Source organism: Pholcus phalangioides, unplaced genomic scaffold (genome assembly GCF_987345545.1).
Source record: "Pholcus phalangioides strain wild (caught in Gottingen) unplaced genomic scaffold, Ppha-v1.0 ptg000007l_1, whole genome shotgun sequence".
NCBI lineage: Eukaryota > Metazoa > Arthropoda > Arachnida > Araneae > Pholcidae > Pholcus > Pholcus phalangioides.
Window position 1 is genome coordinate 56,388,318 of NW_028301600.1, and position 24,084 is coordinate 56,412,401.

General features: G+C 39.7%; 1 protein-coding gene across 1 annotated transcript in view; it reads left to right on the top strand.

Moving 5' to 3' along the window:
• The window catches only part of LOC149085522 (integrin alpha-9-like), a 166,884-nt gene that overhangs the window by 30,012 nt on the left and 112,788 nt on the right, over window positions 1-24,084 (top strand). The window contains exons 3-5 of the mRNA XM_089233577.1: window positions 13,998-14,113; window positions 14,298-14,424; window positions 22,965-23,041. Of these exons, the coding sequence (XP_089089703.1) occupies window positions 13,998-14,113; window positions 14,298-14,424; window positions 22,965-23,041 (320 nt within the window). The remainder of the gene's footprint in view (window positions 1-13,997; window positions 14,114-14,297; window positions 14,425-22,964; window positions 23,042-24,084) is intronic.

The window sequence follows — 24,084 nt, forward strand, 5'->3', positions numbered from 1 at the left end:
AACTTTGAACGGGGACACCAAAATGCGTGTTTGTCCCGACTGAACAAGCATCTGTAATTCCAGCCCTGTGCATAATCCTGTTTTTAGATTCAAAAAGCGGTTAATTTCTTCTTGACATTGTCTTGTTTTGATTATGGTAATGATACACTATGCAGGTGATTATATAATTTCCCCTTGCCGCATTTTGCTGGTGAACCATTTATCCTAGGAGACATATTTCCCATTAGAAAAATTATTCAAATAACATGCAGAACTCAGATACGTCATTCATGTTGCAAAGGGTTGTATACTTATTATCAAAGAAAAATTAACTTTTTATACGGACACCCTGTTGTTAAAAACCCAGTAAGAAAGCTGTTGCTCTGTCTCTTCTGAGGCCAACAAAAAAATTCCACGTTTCTAAGTGCAATATATTCACTGAGATATTTTTAAATCCAAACATTGGAGAAAAATTAGAAAGAAGAGTAAAAACTAACGGATAACCTTTTTCACTATAGTTGGGACTTCATAACACAACCATGGTCCAAAATTTAGTTTTCAAAAAATCCATATTTGAGCTACATTACGAATAAAAATATTAATGCTTGATCTTTCTACAGGCAATATAAGCAAAAAAATTTTTTTGAATAGCTTGAATACAGAAGTTATGATGATTCATCTAGAAAATGGTGTTGTTTTGGACCATAGTTGTGTGAAATTACGGTATTTATGCTGTTCTTTCTCAATTTTTCCCTAATTTTGGAATTCAAATATCTCGGTGAACTTAAAAACGTGTAATTTGTTTTTTTTTTTTTTTTTTTTTTCTAATTGTGTTTTTAACAACTTTCCAATTGGGTTTTTGGGCACAGGGCGTCCGTATAAAAAGTAAATTTTTTTTATTTTAATAACTATACAACCTTTTGCAACATGAATGACGTATCTGAGTTTTACACGTTATTTAGATAATTTTTCTAATTGGAAGTATGCCTCTAGGATAAATGGTTCACCAGCAAAATGCGACAAGGGGAATTAAGTAATCACCCTGTATACCCACTGACTTCTGTCGATGGACACTGAATTTTAGACATTTTGTGAATTTCTGAAAAATACTTAATTGCGTTGTTCTGAAGTTTCGGGCATGCAAACATAATGCTTGAATTACACACTTCCTGGAGAAGATTCAGTCACGAGTGCATTTTGAGAATCAACAAGAAATTTTTTTAAATTAAAGATATTTTCGACCAACCCTGTATCAGTACCATCTTAACGCATGGGCCCACCCGGGTGTCCACACGGCCCTTTCTTTTTTTCTTTCAAACCGAGCGCAACTCAGGTCTATCACCATTTATGAGCGATTTACTACCTAGTGAGTTGTGCCGGAAGTGTAACTGTGTGTACCTAAGTCTGAGTGCATATGTAGTGTTGTGTTTGATTTTTTTTTCAGTGCTGCCATCTATATTTCAGAAGGGAAGTGAGTGATGTGTTGTGATTGAATTACATTTGTGCTGTTTGTAGGTCTGTTGCTCTCTGTGGCGAGACTTTTTAAAGGGGAGATCGGCGCGCATTCGCGCCTTGAAGTTCGGAACCACAGAAAACCAACTTCAGTCGACCACCACTATGGTGACGGTGGGGTTCGAACCCGGATCCTAGCGATGAGAGTCCGCCACTATGACCACTCGACCACCATAGCGGCGGGTCCACGGCCCGGGGGCCTCGTGAAAAGAAGGGCCTCAAAAAAAGGAGAAGTAGTTGAATTTTTCGAGAATTTTCCAGGTAGAGCCTCAGAAAAATCCCTTGGCCCAGGGGCCCATGATGTTCTTAAGACGGCCCTGCCCCGTATCATAAAAAGCTGAAAATAATTTGTAACTTTCACAAAATATATTTTGCTTTTTTGTGGAATGTCGTAAGAATAGCGCGCATATTCGAAATTTATAAACGTTTCTTCAAAAAATTCCAATTCCTTCAAACATTCATATCTAGGTACTGCCCTCAAGTGAAGGGGGGGGGGGGCTCATTCTGTATCAATTTTCGATGGTAAATACGTAAATTGAAAGACGATTAGGCAGATAGGAGGGTCTTAGAAAAAACACTTGGTCCAGGGCCACAACGGCAACGAAAATTTAACCTGTCACTCAGGGCCAGTGTCCATTTTGATGCTGTGTCCCCGTAATTTTGAACGGAAAAACAGTAAGCTCAACTCCCTTCTTTATCCAGCGAGCGGGGCACGAAACCCCTCGCCCTTCCCTAGTTTCGGTCCTGCGGGAGCCTATTATCTGGGCGCAACTAGATGCTTCTTCAGTCGGGGCAATCACGCCATTTTTGCGCCCCCTTGAAATATTGAAGGAGAGGTTAAAGGGTGAAATTTTCACCTCTTTTGTCTAGCACCCGACCCGCCTACTCCCTCGCCCTAGTTGCAGTCCTGCAAGGGCGTAGCGAGGGGGGGGGGACTTGGGGGTCTGGTTCCCCCCCCCCCCGAAATGTGAGAAAATGACAGAAAAAAGGGAAAAAGATGGCCAAATCCATTGTTCTGTCACTTTGGTTTCCCCCCCCCCCCGAACGAAATTTCTGGCTACGCCCCTGCAGTCCTGCCTATGATGCTCTTAAGTTAGCACTGTTATAGCCTAGGGTGGCAAAGTTGAGTAATTGGTGGTCAAGAACATTAAATTAGAACGGGAGAAAGACGCAAAACGTGAATATCCCACATTCAGTGAAGCCATAAATCCTTTTCTGGTGAAAACACTTGTCCAGACACTACCAAAGGAATACTTTTTTGTGCTATTTAGGACAACGGTGTCCAAACTTTTTGGGTCAAGAATAATTTTTAGGCGGAAATTTCTTCGCAGGTGCTAATGTTCACCTAGAGCTTATACGATCTTGATCATGGCCCCCACATAGGGGGGGCTGACAGGGCTCTAGCCCTGGGGCCCGGGATGATTATCATCATTTTTTTGCTTTTTCACGCTATAAATTAGATACAGAAGGGGCCCGTTAAAAGTCTGACCAAGGGGCCCACAAAAGATCCCAGCCTCGGGGCACGATCATGGCCCCCTACAGCATGCGAGTGACCAAAAGAGCGGCTTAGAGGCACGGACGTATTTACGGGAAAGTATTTACACTTTCCTTTGAGTTCGGTGAAAAAACCGATTCCAGGTGGGTCCAGTTTTTTTAAAACAGCTCAAGAATCGTTCACAAACACCGTACAAATTACTGAACAACCGATTGCGAATGCTTTCATTGCATGATCCGCGCGATAATGTATACGCGACTTCATGTCACAAGATATCTCATTTAATTTTTTTTGGCTCTTTTACCCCGGATATGGTGCCTCTCCCAGAGCGCGGACAGAAATCATTTTTCCTAATTTTTTTCGCCTTTCTACCTCCGATTTGGCACCACTTGTAGAGCGCGCCCAATGTGACTAGGAAAATCAGGCGAGCCGGGAGGCGGATCCGAGGTCCCGAGTGCCAAAGCGCATGGAACGCAGGGAAACACTGGGAGAAAATCGGGTGATGGAGGGAGATTTCCTCCATTCTTTTTATTTTTGAGATGAGAAATAAAAACATAAAATGATGAGATGAGCAGGGCCGTCATTTCACCTTTTTCCGGGGGGGGGGGGCAAAGAACATGTACTCGATGTATGTACACAATTTTTAGTGTATTTTCAAAAGCCCAGGGGGCCTCCCCTGGATAACCCCCCAAATGACGGGCCTGGAGATGAGAAGTAAAAAATATCTTGTGGGGGCGTAAACTAAAAGAAAAGAGTTCAAGAGTGTGTGTATTTTTATTGTGACCGAAATCTGTATATACTGTATGTGGTGCAGCGCTTATAGATTCTTTTCCTAAAAAATCAACTACATATTCTCAAACATTAATTTTCTTTTTTTTCCATCTTGGTCATTTTTTATGAACATTTTGTACGATAATTTTTTCAAAATACCTTAAAGATTATTTTCTAGTAATATATATATATATCCAACTTCCTCAACGTGTTTCGGCGCCTCCTATTATTTGCGCGCCCTGTGCAATTGCACAGGTTGCACTGCCCCATAGACATAAGATTTGGTTATATTACATCTATATGCACTGCCCCAAGACCGCCACTGTCTGAAAGGTTGAAGGCCTCCGACTTAAGCCAAATGCACGTGAATGAATAGCGTGCGAGAAATAAAACGCTTTCGTAACTAATTAGAGACGAACTATTATTATATTTTTAACATTGCATATTCACAAGAGTTTGAAGTTTTCATTTCAAGAGATCGCAAATCTTATTTGATCATATTTTTTTCAGAAAAATAATTCAAACATAGATAACCATACGTCCCCGTGTCCGGAAAATTCACCGCCAGCAATTCACCGACAACAATTCACCGCCGGAAAATTCACCGACCGACAATTCACCGCCATGCAATTCACCACTAGGAAAATTCACCGCTAGGAAAATTCACCGACTAGCAATTCACCGACAACAGTTCAATGCGAGGGAGTGAGCGATTGAGTTACTGAGTGAGTGAGTGACCGAGTGAGTCAGTGATTGAGTGACCGAGTGACCCAGTGAGTGACTGAGTGACCCAGTGAGTGACGGAGTGATTGATCCAGTGACCGAGTCAGTGAGTGAGTAACCCAGTGAGTGACTGAGTGACCGAGTAAGTAAGTGATTGAGTGACCGAGTGAGTGAGTGATTGAGCGGGTGAGTGAGTGATCCAGTAGTGACTGAGTGACCGAGTGAGTAAGTGATTGATCGAGTCAGTGATTGAGCGGGTGAGTGAGTGACCCAGTAGTGACTGAGTGACCGAGTGAGTAAGTGATTGAGCGAGCGAGTAAATTGGTTAGTGAGTGAGGGAGTGAGTGAATTGGTAAGTGAGGGAGTGAGTGAATTGGTAAGTGAGGGAGTGAGTGAATTGGGGAGTGAGGGAGTGAGTGAATTGGTAAGTGAGGGAGTGAGTGAATTGGTTAGTTAGTTAGTTTTTAACCTAGTAGTGTCACAAATGATTAAAAAATCCGATTGCTCCGAAAACGTATTTATGATGAAGTGTAGATTTGAAGACACTTGGATCGGGCGTCCTCTTCGTCGTCAGCCGCGCTTTGACATCGACATTTGGAACTGCTTTCAAGGAACGCGTAACGGTTTCCCTAATACCAACAATTCTATAGAAGGATGGCATCGAGCGTTCCAACAGCAATTATCTGCTCACCACCCAGATATATGGAAGTTCATCGGTGCCATAAAAAGAGAACAGAGTTTGAATGAAGTTCGGATGGAGCAAATTGTAAGAGGGCAAAACCATCACATTGATTAGGAGAAAGAAATACCGAGACTCTGCGCAGAGATTAAAGAATTTACCCTTGACCGAATTCGCAAACTTTATGGGGTCCCAGACTGGATATACCTTGGGCTTCCACTATCGCAAGGACCCCTGGAAATGAAACCTTTTAATTTCCCCATGAAGGTATATGTGCAATCCCCCGGGTACCCCGACCCTGTATGTTGGGAGCACTGGTGATATATGTATATTTTACGTATACATACCTCTCGGCATGACCCCCACGAGGGCAGGGCTGACAGGGGCCGGAACGTTTCTTATCGCTTTTTGATATTTTCACACTATAAATTAAGCACAGAGGGGCCCGTGAAAAAGCTGGTTTGGGGGCCCGCCATCCATTTCAGCTTAGGGGACCTGCTGTAGGATGTGGGAAACTCGGGGTACATGCACATTACTTGGTCCCGATGTGTCAAATGGGTCCCGATATATGCAAGAGTTAAATGAAAACTTGACCCCAAAATCGTAACCGACTTCCGTAACACAAAAACGTAACAGATTTCCATCACTCAAAAAACGTCACCGACTCCCGAAATAAAAAAATCGTCACTAATTTCCGTTGCATAGGAAGTATATATATACGTATATAGTAAATATAGAGTACATATAGATACGCACTAAGGCGGGATTCCTGAAAGTTCATCACGTGAAATCGCGGGTAACAGATAGTTCATCATAAAAAAAATCCATTGGTTACTGATGATCAGCGATGTTTTTTATAACATCAAAGTGATAACAGGAGATGATTTTAAGCATTTTTAGGAAGTTAATTCATCGCGTATCCACTTACTTTATTATCTTTTAATTCTGTTATTATCCCTTTTAACATTTCATTAGAAGTTTCTGAGTAAAACCGAGGTAATGGAATTTTGTTGAATATACTATCTTGTATTGGGCAACAGCAATTTGTAATTTATACAAATACAAGGCCACAACAGGCAAAATGCCCAGCGAGGTGGCTGAGAAAAAGATGCCCACAATAAATATGGATGTCATATATTTCAAAAATGCAGCAACCCGAATCCGTATCATCTGAATTTCTTCTCATAAAGTCATTATTTAAACTTTCCGCCATATCTTTAGGACATGGCACTTACTCACTCAATAGATCACTCACTCACTAGATCGCTCACTCACTTAGCAGCTCGCTCACTCACTCACGGACTGACTTACTCGCTCATTGAATCAGTAACCCACTCGCTCACTGAATCACTTACTCACTTAGCAGCTCGCTCACTCACTCACGGACTGACTTACTCGCTCATTGAATCAGTAACCCACTCGCTCACTGGGTCACTCACTCACTCAGTAACTCAATCCTCATTCCCTCGCTAACTGACTCGCATCGAACCAAAGCCGCTTAATGCAGCTTTGCCTCGAACTGTCGTCGGTGAATTTTCCTAGTGGTGAATTGCATGGCGGTGAATTGTTGGTCGGTGAATTTTCCTAGTGGTGAATTGCATGGCGGTGAATTTTCCTAGCGGTGAATTGCATGGCGGTGAATTTTCCGTAAACCATACGTCCCATATTTCCCGGGGCAGTTCCAGTTTTTTCCTGTTTTTCTGGCTGTTCCGACTTTTTTGCAAAAATGGCTCGGTTTTTCACGTATTTTCAACGAAGAAAAAACTTGCCTTTTTCTTCTTCATTTTATATATATTCTTTCTTCAAACCAGCTATTAAAATTGTCTTCCCTACTCAGAAATTACATTACGATAATCACGACAACAAATAAAAATATTCATCTTATATATTTGTGTCGTTTTTTTAAATTCACTGCAATTAAAAAAAACGCTGCAGTAGCGCTTCATTTCCCACGATTGGCGACTTTTCGGTGATTTTAGCATGAGTTGGCAACTTTGCTTACTTTTGGCATCATTTTTGGTGATGTCCCGTTTTTTCCCCGTATTTCAAAGCCCAATATCTCATATTTTTTTTCGAGCGCTATTCGAAATGTTCAGCATACGAGCAGCTCATTTTTGTTTGGAATCAGTGCTGCCGGTTTTAAAGTCACCACCAATGTACCCTCGCGTGCAAAAAATGACCGTGGTGCGACAAAAATGACCAATGGATCAAATTGCTTATTCTTTCAATCTCTTCGTGGAGCACGATTTTGGAACTGCTGATCTATCAAGTTCGGGTCCAGGATCGGAACTGGAGTTGGAGAAGGGGGAAATTGTTCGCAGTTGTTGCAATCTAAAGGGGGGTGGGATTGAGTTTGCATAAAAAAATACCAATATAAAATCATAGACTTCTGTCGTGAACGCAGTGGCAGTCTCTTTCTAAGGGGTGACGTCATTTGGAAGGAAAGAAAACGCTCAACGAACATTCTGGAAGAATGATCGACAACGAGGGTCATTGTGTCGGCCTTGGCGACGCCAAGATTAGCGGCAGATTATACTATAGCTGTTCCTACAAAAAAATAACATGCAGACATCAGATAAGTCATTCACATTGCAAGGGTTGTGTAGTTATTAAAATAAAAAAATTAACTTTTTATTTGATCACCCTGTCCTAAAACACCCAATTAGAGAAAGCTGTTATCCTGTCTCTCCTGCACCAGAGAAAAAATTTTAAGCACAATATTAGCTTAGATGTTTCAATTGGAAAATCTATCTGAAAATGAGGGAAACCATATTAAGTGTAGGAGATGAGCTTGTTCGTTTGGTTCTTTACTTCATTTTTAGCCATTTTGGAATTCAAATATCTACTAAACGAACATTGCACTTAAAAACGTGGAATTTTTTTTGTTGAGCTCAGGAGAGACAGGAAAACAACTTTCTACCTGGGTTTTTGTAGGGACAGGGTAACCAAAAAAAAAAAATTTTTTTTAATTCATACACTTCTTTCTTACGCGGGTGATTTTCAGCTGCAATGATAAAAGTGTTTTATCGTTTCTTTTTTGGTTCAACACTGGTGTGGTATTACAATCTTCCTTTCTGCTTTTTTCCCTTCTCATCAGCAGTCAAAGGGAAAAAAATCCAATCTAAACACCATTTCTTTCACCTCATTTCAAAAATGTGACAAAGGATTCCACACTTGACAACTTTCTGTAGTGGAACCACAATTTTTAAATTCCAGTCAGAGGTGAGGTTAGAATGAGATCTCAGTTGCTTACTAGCAATGCATTAATAACTGTACAATCCCTGGTAATATGAATGATGTATCTGAAACATTATTTGAATACTTTTAATATCTAAGGGATTGCTGCACTTGAAAAAAACATAGATATTTTTTTGGGATCTCAGAAGAGACAGGGCAACAACTTTCTAATTGGGTTTGTTTAGGACAGAGCAACCAAATAAAGAGTGACCAAGTAATTTTTTTTATTTTAATAACTATACAACTTCTTGCACGATAAATGATGTATTTGAGGTCCACACATCATTTGGATACTTTTCCCAATCAAATTTATACTTCTAAAATCAAGGGTTCATTAGTTATTCCTGTTGGCTATGCACATTGTATACAAGAGCAATAAAACAGTGTTTGAGCATAAAATATGTGTTTCATGTCAAAATGAACAAACATAAGTAAATAATCACCTAATAGAATAATATTTATATAAAAATTTATGCTTTTATCCTTTTCCAAAACATATTGGTGGCTCTGGTGCCCCAGGGATTCAGAATTCTCCCTTTGCCTTCCTTTAACTGCTCGTTCAACAACACAAGGGAAGTGTGAGCTGCCGAAATGGAATCTTGATACAGCAGACCAGGGCCGCAGGCAGGTCTGGTGCACCGGGTGCTAAACCAGAAGGGGCGCCAAATTGACCCTTTAACTGCTTCCTCTACATGCAAGGGGCGCCAAAATTCTGGCTTGCCCAGGGTGACAAAGTATCTAGTTGTGGCCCTGCAGCAGACCCAAGTTTTCTACACTGGTGTAAGAAATTAAGAGAATTTGCAGACTTGGTCGATTATCTCTAGAACTACTGTACCGATTTTAATGAAACTCGATATGTACATACATTGATACAATACAAAACAAATAACCATTTAACAATTGTAATGCACACGCATGATCGTGCGTAACACTCGTTGGAGTCGGAAGATATGAAACAGCGGTTGCAGAATAAACAAACAAATGGGTTAATAGATGGGTTAATAGGGGGTATGGTCCCCTCTTACAGATATACAGGTCTCGCAGTGTGATTTCATACTTGAAATAAGGCAGTTTATCATTTCCTGTGGCAATTGGGGTCCCACTCGTTCAGCAACGCTGTTTTCATTCCCTGGATGGTTCCTGGAGGGGGTTGCGAGTTTCAATTGTCCTCCCCAGAGTGTCCCAGACAGGCTCTATAGGGTTAAGGTCTGGAGATCTGGCTGGCCAATCCATCCGGCGAATATCCTCACTCTCTAGAAAATCGTCGAGCGGAAGAGCTCTATGTGGCCTCGCGTTATCGTCCATTAAAATGAACTCAGGGCCAACTGCAACCCTGAAAAGGCGAACATAAGGCTCCAAGACCTCATCCCTATACCTCACACCAGTCACAGTGCCCCTTTCAAAGACATGGAGAGGTGTGCGGCCATCCAACATGATGCCTGCCCAGACCATTAAACCTCCTCTGCCATAATGGTCGATTTCACGGACATTGGAGGGTAGGTAGCGGGTCCCTGGTTCTCTCCATATGAACGTACGGCAAGAATCGGTGCTTAGGCTGAACCGGGACTCATCAGTGAAGAGAACAGTCGCCCATTGATCCATACTCCAATCTCTATGCTCTCTGCACCATGATAAACGGATTCTCCTGTCCGTAGAAGTGAGCGGGACACAAACAGCAGTCTTCTTGCAAACAACCCTCTCTCATGAAGTCTTTTGGAAACAGTCACCCTTGATACACGGGTCCCTGTGGCTGCATACAAGTCACGAGAGAGCTAAGAAGCTGTATCACTCCTGTTACGCCTCGCTATAATCGGCAAATGGCGATCTTCTCTGGCCGTCATGGCTCTTGGAAGACCTTGGCCAGGCTTTCTCTCAAGAATCCGGTATCCTGGAACTGTTTCCATAAGTTATACACGACGCTGGGCGTTAAATTGAACTCTCTACAAATCTGGACTTGAGATTGGCCTGCTTCTAGCCTCCCCACAATTCGCCACCTCATTCCATCATCTAAACGTTGGTGGTTACTCATTTTTACTGTTACAATTTTAAATTAACCAATTGCTGCAAAATAACACCAAGAAATTCGCCGAGGTGTACTAGGGAACGAAATGTGTCTTAACTTACGCGCGCTTATAAAGCCTGTTTCTCTACTGGCTCCACCTATACACAAGTGTACGCTTACGTATTTGACGTACAAGATTTGCATTTTTGTCTAGAAGCAGTGGTTTTACATTTAGTTCAGTTCTTTTCATTAAATTCGATAAAATATGCAAATTCTCTTAATTTATTTCACCAATGTAGAATATATATAGCAGACCAAGTATCTAGTTGTGACCTTGTAGTCTTGTCTTGGAGTGGTGTCTTTGCAGATTTTAGGAGGGGGATTTCCCTTTTATTATTTATATTTTGATAGGCAAATATTATTAAAGTGTAGACACCTTTTGTTTCATTATTTAGAAAAACAATATTTCTTTCATTTTTATTACCATGAGTCCACGACCCTCATAAGCATAAGACCCAGTTGAGCAGCCCTGGGCATTGGACAGGATGGCTGCTTCTTGTATAGTTTTCTATTAATATTATCTTTGAATTTATGAGTTTCAATTAAATTTAATAGGGAAAGAGCCTTTTTTGTAGTTTCCAACAGCCCTAATACAAATTTCAATATTCAAGTTTCAATATTCAGTTTTCAAAATAAGAAAACTTCCAACACAAAATGTATTTTCCAAATTCTGGTTTTTCGATTTTTATCTATACTGGTCTTTGTATAAAAAACAGTTTTTGTGGTTGCATGCAATGTAACAGAAAACCACCTCATGACCTTCTTTAAAGAAAATCCATGCAGTTTCTATGAAAAATAATTTACAAGCTTGTAAAATGCCAACAAACATTTGTGAAAAATTTTATTGGCTATTCGATTCACAAAACTGTTTTCTTTGATTTATAAATTCTCATGTTTTCAAAATCAAGCACAAGCTTATTCATTGACCTAATACAGTGGTTTTTATACTTTTTGTCACTTGTAACTCTCTTGCCCTAGTCAACATTCATTCAAGATTACTGTGAGTATAGTTTTAAAAAAACCACTTCAGGCGTACCAAACATGAAACAGGCACACATCAATATCAACAGCTTGCCACAATGCCACTGACAAACATTGATAACAGCCCTAGGAGCCGCAAAGCCAGCTTAAGTACCACTGGCCTAATGAGGTAATTCGAGAAGCTATCCATACTTAGAATAAGACAACCATAAATACATTAGGCATTGTATAATATTTTGTCATGTATATATATTGTTTATAATTTTTCTGATTGCATTTTTAATTGGGTTGCTGCATTTTAGTAATGTATGACATCCATACTTGTTATGGGCATCTTTTTCTGAACCACCTCGTTGGGCATTTTGCCTGTTGTGGTTTTGTATTTGTATAAATTTAAAAAATAAAATCAATCTTCAGAGCCCCGGAGCTAGAGCATTATAGTTTGACCATACCCATATAAGTACTAGATCATAGTACTAGGCATGCTGACAGAAATTCAGAAAATTTTGTGTTGTTCTCAGCCTCTAATATAATAATAGCACATAGATAATATAATAACAATATAATAATAGGCGCAAGGTTGAAATGACGGTCAGTCCTGGCCAGTACATGCTTTTTAGTTGCCATGGCGACCTAGGTCCCTGGGATTTGCCAAGCCATGATGTAGAGAGAGACTTTTAACATTAGTCAGAGACGGTTGATTCAGTGGCAGTCTTAGGGAAATGTGACCAGTCCAGTTGCAGGACACCAAATAATAGGAGGCACCGAAACAAGTTGAAAAAGTTAGATATACATTACTATAAAATAACCTTTAAAGTATTTTAAAACAATTACTGAACTAAATAAAAAATGACCGGGATGGAAAAAAGTTTCGGATACAGTATTGATATACCAATTTCAATCAGATAAAAATATGCACACACACACACTCTTTTCGTTTACCCCCACCCCCCGGAGATATTGGACAGCTTTCATTTTCTTTTGTTGTTCTGGGAAAAATAAAAAGAATGGAAGGAAATCTCTCTTTTTATTGCCCCAGTGTATAAAACTGAACACTTCAGTGTTTCATGGTTTATATTTAAGCTACCCAGGCCCCCATAATGAAGCAGGTGGGTAAGGTCAAAGCCTCGTAGATACTACGTACATAGGAGCCTAGTAGTCTCTAAGAGGCTTTTGTGAGGTGCGACCACACTGCATAAACAAAACCCCTCTTTTTCGTTTCAAGAAACTGGCTTGTTCATCTCTTTAAAGTCAACTTGGAGCAAGGGGTGGGGCAGGTGTGGAACCAGAAGAGGGTGATGGGGATGAACGCCCCCCCCCCAAGAGCCTGATAATATACGAATGAAGTACAGATGACTGGATACCAAGCGAAGATAATTGGAAAGAAAAGACACATTCCTCTGTGGGGAATCGAACCACCAACCTCACACTTTCTGGACGTGTGTTCTACCATTAAACTGCAGTGGGCCGACATTTTCTTTCCTAAGAACACTGTGTTCCTTTCGGCTGAACGGGACTGCGCAATAGACAGCCTTCTATACAAATACAAATACAAATACAACGCCACAACAGGCAAAATGCCCAACGAGGTGGCTGATAAAAAGATGCCCATAAAAATATGGTTGTCATATGTTTCAAAAATACAGCAACCCAATTAAAAATGCAATTAACACAAATTACAAACAATATATACACATGATAAAATATTATACAATGCCCATAAAGAATACTTATGGTTGTCTTATTCTAAGAATGGATAGCTTCTCGATTTACCCCAACATGTTTATCGTATTTCTTTTTAAACGTGTCAATTGTGTTACAATTTACTACCTCCGGGGGTAGGCTATTCCATTTATTAACAACCCTATTGGAGAAAAATTCCCTGCGACACCATAACCTTGCATTGTCCCTCACCAATCGATACTGGTGTCCCCTTGTAAAAGCAGTCGATTGGCGGTGTACTAAAAGTTCATGGTCCATCCTATCCATCCCACTGAAAATTTTGAACACTTCGATCATATCTCCTCGACACCTGCGTTCATCCAATGTAAACATATTCAAAAAATGAAGTCTTTCTTCATAACTCAAGCCCTGTGTGCCAATAATTCTAACTCAACAGCAGCTCATAACAAAATTAGCCTCCAGATGATGATATAGAACAAAACAACATAGCGGAGAGATTCATCGTTTCATTCTATGTTGCCATCTAGAGGCTAATTTCTTTATGTGCTGCTGCACCCTTTTCACATTATAATTTAGTTGACCACCAATTACTTAAATTTGCAGTCCCTTCGAACTTGCCGCCTGAGCTATAGCCTGCTTACCCCTTCCCCTGTAAATATGCTACTGCCTGAGTAACATGTACAGTTCAAGAATTGATATGATGTGCTTTTATAATTTTAGAAATCCATTTTTTTACCAGTTAATATAATGTTCTTAATTTGCAAGGTTTCATTTTAATGTTGTTGTTAAAAGGTCTCAATTAACACTTAATACAGATGATGCCTAATCTCATCAGGGTGTAATTTATTAATTATTGTGTTTTCAATTTTTTTTAGGAAATACATACATCTATGATCAAGAAACTCATACATCTTATCATGACAAAAAAGATAGCATGTTTCTTGGTGTAAGCTTAGATATTCAACAAGAAAAAGGAAATGGGCGTGTTGTCGTAAGTTAGTTGTCATTTGAAATTGAAAATATCTGTATTTACTGACTAAGCATGAGCAAATTTTTTATTTCAAAGTTTCCCATATTATACATAGTTTTTACAAAAAAGAAGAAATAAAAAAAAATATTTTGATATGAATGTTTTCCAGAGTTATTAAATCTATTTCTTTCTTTCCCATATTCAGACTTGTGGTCATTTGTGGAAAAATCAATTTGTTGAAAAACATTATCTTGTAAATGGTGTTTGTTATGTTATAAATGATGATTTGGATCCAAAATCAGTGAAGAAACTTGTTCCTCTCGTAAATCAATGTAAGTTGAATTTGTTTTATTTTATAAAAAAATATACAGTCGAACCCTGATATAATGCAACCATTTGTCTCACAGATTTCTGGCGCTATAGTGAGTTTAGCAGTATATCAAATCACAAATTAATGTGTGTAATCCCTATGTATGGAAGATTTGTTCACAAAAATGTTTGTGTTAAGCGGGATTGGCACTACAATAAGTTGTACTTCATTATACATTGACTATATTATTCATTTCTTTTTACTGAAGTGTTTACTAGAGTGTTGAACTATACAAAAATGTATTCTATGTCCTTTAAGGCTCTGTGCACACTGAAACAATACAAATAGGGTTACCAGATTCAAAAACTGAGAAAGAGGATGCCTGCATGCATGTCTGCTGTAACACAAATTTTTTTCAATTTACACAAAAGATAGCGCCACTAAACTCACCAGTAAAAAACTGCTACAACAAAAATTTTTCCCAACAAACAGAACTGCTGAAAAAGCAAAAAAAACAAACAAATAACAATCTCCCTTCGCTTATAATAAGTTGCTCCCACACCATCTGGCTAGTTTATTGCTTTTCCTGGAGCATGGAGGCTTCCTTTGACTAAGATCCTTGTCTTTTGTTACATTTATTGGCATTTTTGAAAGATATCACAACCTTGTGTGTGTGTTTTATAATATATATATATATAAGCTCCACCTTCCAACGTTTTTTTTTCTTTCGGAAGCACTGCTTCCAGAGACAATTTAAATAGATCACAATAGGAATCATCATTGAGCGTTATTTGCATCTTATTTTCTTTATTTCTGAGTGGAAGAGGTAACACCTTCTCCCTTCCCACTTCAGTACTGTACACAGCATTATATGTTGGTGAGCAAACAATGGTATTCTCAAAATGGATGTTATGGTTTTCTTCTTCCAGAGCTGTTCTTCGGACTGTCTTTTCCATATTATCCTGGAGCAAGCTAGGCTATGGTTAGAATAGCATCTGCCCTGTTTAGAGGCAATTTAGATTCTCTATATTCTGGGAATTTTGACGATGATTGGTCATATAAAAATGTTTTAGCATGTAAAAATGTGTGTGGGAAAAAATCACACACACAAAAAATCATGTCAATGAAGATCATATCATATGCTCATCATGTCATATGCTTCAGAGTGAAGAAAAAAATAATTTCCCAGAAAAAAAAAAGACAAATAATTTTGAAAACCTGAAAAGGAGGACCTTTAACCTTTTCCTGAAAAGGAGGACAACGATCTCCTGTTGTCAAACTGGAAATGTCAAGATATTCTCGACGTTTCTAGATTCATCTAGAAGGTCTCCAGACAGTGGTGCCACAAAACCGGAACTATAGGAGAATTCTAGAATTTTTGTTGTCTCTATAAAAACAGATAGAGCTGTTGGACTTTACGCTCAATAAGAGAACTCTGATCTGGTTAGCGTATATCTCTGCTTGTAAATACATATAAAAATTGCTGTTCTGTAAATAAATTTGTAACGTCCTGCAAAGTGTTCCATCATCTGCTTATTTCAAGGACTTGTGAAAAATTATCTGGAACAATTTGGTGTCAGAAGCGCGATAATTCAAGGACTTGAATGGTAAAAACAAGAGGCATGGAGATGGACGAGATGCGAGAACAGCTGAAACAGTTGATGAACATCATGAGCCAGATGAAATTGGGTGTCGTGGAAGAGATGAACAAATCCGCCACTGCCAACACTTTTGTGGAAATGATGCCTGATAGATGGCAGCATGTGTAACATATGTTGTTATACCCTGATCAGTGTACTGTTTATGTTCCCATCAAAGCCGCTTGAAAGGTTCTCTTATTGCAGCTTTGGTGCCCATTCTCTCTTGTAACCGTCATCGTGTGTTATGTAGTTTGTAGTAATGTTTCTGTAATTAGGGCGGCAACTAGAGGGGAGCAGGTGGGTCTCGTTCCCCGGGAGCTGGACCAGAGGGGGCACAAATTTTATTCTCAAACCTCTCCTTCACCATTACAAAGGGGCGCCAAAATGCGCACTTCCCCCGGTGACCAAGCATCTAGTTGCGGCCCTGTTTGTAATAAATATATCTTAATAGATCCACAGACTCATTTGTAACAGGTTATGGAGCCTGCCGCGTAAGATTTATTTTAAGATTACAAAAACTCACGAGTTCCGATGTTTTTTTAACTATCTTTCTTGCGCCGATTAGTGTTCTCTCCAACATGGCGACAGCTGAAGAATACAAAGCCTTGAGACGGGAATTAGAAACTCTGAGAGTTTCGATGTCGATGACTTCCAGGACTGTGAACACCGGTTTTGTTGTAGGAACGTTGCCGGAATCGAAACATCTCGAAGGCCCGAAAAATTTTACCAATTGGAAATTTGTCATGAAAAATTTCCTCATCGACTGTGGTTTGTGGAATTGTGCCGGGGACCAAACCAGTCATCCATTGGATCGCCGAGCCCTCGCGAAAATCAACTTGTCTCTCAAGCCTGTGATTGCAACAATCACGCGGAAATGTGAAACTGCCAAAGAAGCATGGGACTTGCTCAATGACACCTTCAAAGATAAAGGCATTGTTCATGTGGTAGGCTATATCAGAGTCTCTTCGATTCACAAGATGGCCTGAGGTAATCCCCATAAAAGACATCCAAGCAGAAACAGTGGCCAGAAAGCTGTTTGTGAACTGGATAGTTCGTTTTGGTTGTCAAGCTTGAATCACTACGGATTGTGATCGGCAGTTCAAGTCAGCACTTTTCAAAAGTTTGGCTCACCTGTTGGGCTGCCAACATCTTAAAACCACGCCGCACCATCCTCAAGCAAATGGCATGATTGAGTCATCCCATAGGCCATTGAAAGCAACGATGAAGTGCCTAGATCCACAAAATTGGATGAACATCCTTCCAACGGTACTTCTAGGACTACACACAACCATTAAGCTGGACTTACTATCTTCACCAGCAGAGCTTACCTACGGAACAGCTCTAAAACCTCCGAGAGAATTTTTCAGCTTTGAAAATACACCATCTATTGCCAGTGAAGATTTCATCTCTCAACTGAGGTCAACAATGACTGCACTGTGTCCTCAACCTCCCATGCATCATATGGTCATAAATCTATTTTCGTTCCACAACAGTTGGACAAGTGCACACATGTGTTCGTACAACAACCAGACTAACTCTCTCAGCCAGCCGTATAAAGGACCATATCCTGTGCTGGAGAGATCAGCCAAAGTTTTCAAAGTTCTGGTCAACAACGTGAAAAAAGCAATATCCATCGACCGAATCAAACCAGCAGATTTGTTGCAGGACATTGGTGGTGCACCTCTCCCGACAGTGCCAACAACTAATAGGTCTGGCCGAAAATCGAAACCACCAGTAAGGTTTGCACAGTGATGAAGCACTGTACTGGGAGGGGAGTGATGTGGCGGCCCCCAATAACGTGAAGGTCGCCAAGAGCAAACTGACAGAGAGAGTATATAGAGAGAGCTAGAAACACACGCAGTTATGCTCTTCTCCTAGTTTGTACATGGCCCCCACAAGGGGGAGACTGACAGGGCCCGGGACGATTCTCATCATTTTTTTATGCCATAAATTCCCTATAAAGGGGCCCGTGAAAAGTCTGATCTGGGGACCCGCCAAAGGTCCCATCCTAGGGGCCCTGTTCCAGGATGTGGCGGCCATGAGTTTCTATATGGTATAAATATTTCTATATTTAAGTGGAATAAATTTAACATGTTAAAACAATCTGTTGTGTCAAAAAGGTGTGTACCAATGTCTCAGACACACAAACATCAAACAACATAGAATTCTTCTCGACCTTGAGTTCACTCCATCAGAATATTATTCTTGTGTGTACTTCAAGATCGAAGGGGGGAAACAATCATTGTGGGAATATATGTGGTTGACATTCTAATTTTTAGTGATGATAAATCTGCTACTGATGAGCTCAAAAATGCTCTTGTCAAAAAGTTTAAGATGAAAGCCCTTAGTGAAGTGAACCATTGTTTGGATATGAGGATCACTCGTGATCGAAAGAATAGAAAAATTTTCATTGATCAAGAAAAATATCTGACGGATGTTCTTGTTCTTTTTGGCATGTCTGATTGTCATGGTGTTGCCACTCCTCTTGAAGTAGGTCTTAATTTATTCAAGAATGATGAACCGAAGACCGAATCTGAAAAGGAAGAGATGTCCAGTGTACCTTACAGAGAACTGGTTGGATCTCTCATTTTCACTGCATATTCAATGATGCCTGATATAGCTTTTGCTGTTGATCATCTAAGCAAGTTCAACAACAACCCTGGAAAAGCTCACTGGACTGCACTGAAACGTGTTCTTCGATACATCAAGTCCACTGTTTCCATGAAAATGATGTATGAAGCTGATCACTCTGAGCTTTCTGCATATGCTGATGCAGATTGGGGAAATTGTTTTAACACCAAAAGGTCCATATCTGGATATGCATTCATGATGTCGTCAGAAGGAGCTGTCACCTGGATGCAAAAACAGCAACACTCTGTAGCTCTCAGTTGGACCGAAGCTGAATATGTGTCTCAGCAGCTCAGGAATGTGCCTGGTTGAGAGGAATAATGTATGAGCTGAAATCGAAAGGACATCAGAAATCCACTGTGATTTATTGTGACAATCAATGCAGTGCTTCATCGACTCCGTCAAGGACCCCAACATCTGGCAAGCATTGCATCTGGGTGAATATAAGAACGTGAAAAGTGCTCTTGTCTACGCTATATGAAATTCAAAGCAGCCCAGCAAGCTTCAAGGAGAGACAGACGTACGAATGTCAGTGGTACTGTTGCGGAGGACTCTACAGTGGATATCATCAGAGAGCTGAAAGAACTTCTGAAGAGTACCACTAACGATCATGGGAACCGGAAAGGCAAGTCAGGGGTGTGCTGGAAAAGGCTTGAAAAAGGCCACCTGTGAAACACGTGCTCAGTCGTGGCTGACAGTATGGGAAATATGCCATGTCGAGTGTACCACATTTCACAGCTGCATGGTGGAGACCATAGACTCTACGTGAGAGGCAAAATTGACTCCCATGTAGAATGCTAATCGACTCTGGAGCCAACGTGAGGATCATCAGGACAGACCTGGCTGAAAAATTCATACATACCACCTACATACATACTTCTCTACATACCACCATCGTTGATGCTGCAGACAGTCACGGCAGGGAAAGAAAATGACTGTGCGTGGAAAACTGGAAGTCTCTGTGAAGTTCACCATGGTCCCCTACCGACACACTGTCTTCATGTCCGACATAAAAGACCCATGTATCATCAGACTGGACTTCCTGAGGAAACACAGATTTCCCTTGGATATGTGGAATGACCAGTTGCATATGCCGAGGGAATACATCACCCTACTCGGGTGTGGTCGTGATGAATTTCCTCTACAAAAAATGATGGTCATTCCGAAAGCAGAAAGAAAATTCATCTCCCATGGCATGAAAAGGAAGATCCAGCCTCCTGACAAAAAAGCGCATAGAAATGCCGGCACCCTGATGATAGGACCAGGTCCACAGAACCTTCGTTTCTGTCTCAAGTCAGAAGAGAAGTATGGGCTGGCGAACCCTGTAGAGAGACAGATAATATTTCAAGTCTCAAGTGACGATCCTTGGAGAAGAAGAACACTCAGAAGGCCCAGCTAGAAGATCCTGACATACGACCGATAATGGATTTGAAGGAGACCACCGGGAAAATAAACTAACGTGGCGAGACGTCGCTACTTCCAGTCCGAGGACCGAAAAGGTACTAGGCACTATGGGACTCCCTGGAGATGAGAGATGGCGTGCTGTACCACAAATGGGAGTCGAAGGATGAAAAGACGTTCCAGTGGCAACTCGTCCTGCCAAGGAGTAGTGTGAAAGAAGTGTTAAAAGAATTGCATGAAAGCCCGCCGGTGGAAATTTTGGCATAATTAAGACTCTCCAGAAGGTCTGTGATTGATTCTGTTGGGACAAATCCAGGACCGATGTGGAAGAGTGGTGCAAGAATTGCGATACCTGCGCAGCTCCCAAAGATCCTCCTAAGCGCACTCGGGTCCATATTCAACACCGCAACATTGGAGCTCTGTTTGAGGTAATCGCCAGGGATGTCTTGGGACTGTTACCAAGAACCGCCCACGAGAGTGCTGAATTCTTGTCATCGCGGGTGCATATGAGATGAGATCGTCGAATTGCCAAAGACCGGATCAACATCGGCTCCAAAAAGATGAAGAACCGCTACGATGGGAAGGCAGTGTATCACGATTTCAAGGAAAAAGACCTCGTCTGGCACTGTAACCCGAAGCGCGTGAAGGGACTTTGCTTGAAACTTCAGAGAAGGACCCTACAGAGTCATGAAGAAACTGAATTATGTGGTTATTCGGATTCAAAAGACTACATCGTCAAAATGCAAGTGGTCCATCTGAACAGACTGGCTCCCTCCTACAGTGAGTGACTAAGTGCGACCCACCAACTTGAGGACTGAATTGTTGGGACAAACAATTTTAAAGAAAGGGGCAGTGTTATGAAAAATATTGTAGCACAATTTTTGAAGAACCCCTCGAGACAATAATCTCCTGTTGCCAAGCCGGAAATGCCAAGATATGCTTGAAGCTTCTAGATTTATCTAGGTCTCCAGACGGTGGTGCCACAAAACCAGAACCATAGAAGAATTCTAGAATTTTTGTTGTGTCTATAAAAACAGATAGAACTGTTGGACTTTACACTCAATAAGAGAACTCTGATCAGGTTAGTGTATATCTCTGCTTGTAAATACATGTAAAAATTGCTGTTCTGTAAATAAATTTGTAATGTCCTGCAAAGTGTTTCTATCTTCTTATTTCAAGGACTTGTGAAAAATTATCCGGAACACTTGTAATACTTCTAATATTTTAAATATTTAATATTTTATATGCTTGAACTGCCTTGGGCAGGGCCATCTTAACACCATAGGCCAAATGATGTTGTGAGACCCCCTGGAAGTATCTACCATCAACCAATTTCATTCCTGCTGTTAAAAATCATCTTGTACATCATTTCTAGGTACTTGATCACATTAGCATGAGAGCCTCTATGCACTAGAGCAACGTTTCTCAACCTCTCCACACCCAGGGACCAGTAAAATGTCTGAAAAAATTTGATGGACTACCAACTTACACCATTAGTGGTGTGATCAAATGACCTGTGTTTTATGAGACATTCCTGTAGTTTTAGCTGTTTGACTTTTTTACAATATTGTCCTATTTTTTTTTTAATAAAACCATGAATGATGGTCATTTTCATAACTTATGAATTATGATAATATTGATAATATTATGGCTATGAATATATATATATTTATTTATAATAATGGACTAATCCTCACATATTCCCAAGAGATCTGTACAATCTGTCCAGGGTTCATTTGATCATTTTTGTTGTACCTCGGTCATTTTCTGCTCACAAGAAGATAATTAGAGTAGGACCTACAATTTATTGGCAATTCTGAATGGCAGCGTTCAATATTTTGCCTTTTTTTCATACTTACTGAGAAGTTGGTGCGCTATAACCTCTGAAGGGGTTATAACCCCTTCTGTGTAGGACTCCCTGCTGTAACAATATTTTTTTGTGGCCATGTTGTCACTGTTTCTGTTGCATCTCCACATCAGGAATTTTTCTGAAAAGGATGAATCAGGTATCAAACATGTGCACCTCTAAACATCCTTTGGTACTTTAGGCGAGTATCTTATTGACCTGCGCTACCGTGTCTTTCTGTCCAGGAAATTACTGTTAATAAACATCCATGCCTGAATTAGGATTCAAATCAAGACCTGAACAACTGAAGGTTAGCATGCTAACCACTTAACTGACAGGCAGCAAGATATTTGTCACATATTTATTATGTTTTTCCCCCATGAACTACATTTCATTTCCTACCTATTGGTGATTTTTCAGCAGCAGTTGGTGACTTTGCTGACTTAGAGCAAGCTTTTTTCGGTGACAATTGGCAATGTCCTGTATTTTGCCGTATTCAAGATGCCGATTTCCAGTATTTTTCTAAATGATGTATGGGTCACCTAGATTATAAACGCTGATGATTATGAGTGGTTTTTTTTTGTGAAATACATTTTTTACTATGATTTTGCTGCTTATTCTCCTCCTTCAGAAAATTTTTGAAAATTTAATATTTATTTATTTTTATTTATTTGTTTTGCTTTCCATTTGTTGTTGAAAACCATGACAATATGCACAGTTTGTGCAAAAAAAAAAATTTTGCACAAAAAATGAATAAACATGCCCTTCACTGAACTTTGTATTTTATGTGAGATATAATTTTGTGCTTGCTCTCTTTCACCATATTTGTTGTTTTAATTTATGTAACCTGGATAATCTGCTTCCCAGATAATTAACCCCCGGCATGTGGTAATGGTCTTTTCAGTAAACATAGAAATTTAATATTAACTAAAACCTAAATAAGATTAGCTTTAAAGTAGATAATGAATAGAATTCATATAAAGATTCATCCCATCATAATTCTTTTATAAAAACAGCCATTGCATGCATTTGATTATTTTTTTGCAGCAAATCAGATATTGAGACCACAAAGAGTTTACTATTATGCTCTTGCACAAGCTGGTACTTCAGCTGTTTTTAGTGAGGTATGTATAGTCTTTGACACCAATGATTTTTACCTACTATTAAATTGCTTTACATAGTTGCAATATATTATTTGTGTAGAAATGAATTACCTTTTGGTTGAGACAATATACTAAGGGAAAAACAACATGTGTAGACCCAAAATTGGAAAAAGGAACCACGGGAAGATGCATTTCAGAACTGAATGAAGTTCCTTCATCAGTAGCAAAGAATTGGAAGATAGTGAATATAGTTTTTTTTTAAATCCGACTCTCTGTCTGGAACAGCGAGTGAGTAACTCCCACTATAAGGAGTATTTTCACTATCTTCCAATTCTTTTCTTTGCTACTGATGAAGGAACTTCATACAGTTCCGAAATGTGTCTATATAGCCGTGGTTCCTTTTTACAATTTTGGGTCTACACATTGTTTTTACAATTTTGGGTCAACACATTGTTTTTTCCCCTAGTATATTATTATTTGTGTGTGTGATGGTGATTATATCATGAAAAAATCACAGAGTATCATTATGTGAAACAATAAAAAAAACTCAAGAATACCATAAGATTGTTACCTGAAATTAATAATAAGAGAGCTGGGACAGCTGCAAGTCACTGCAACTACATTTCATTTTTTCCTTAGAAATATGAACTTTTAGAAGTTTTTAAATATACATATAAACGATGGCACTGTATTAAATATAAAATATTAAAAATGCTGGTCAGGTACACCAGGAAAGTACCAAAGAGAATCATAAAAATCTGAGCCCTAATCATAAGCAAAATATCACTATAAATTGATGTGTTTATTAGTTACAAAGCTCTATTGGCATGAAACAATACATAAGCACACATATCACTCTACAGAAACCCTCTATATGGTTTTTTAGAGTATTCACATCACACTACCAATCGTTTGGGTGCTGTAATCCAGGTCGATAAGATACTTGCCTAAAATACCAAAGAATGTTTAGAGGTGTCAAGAGTTCAATACCCGGTTCATTCTTGTAAGAAACTTTCCTGACACAGAACAACAGAAACGGCGACATGACCACAGAAAAAAATTTG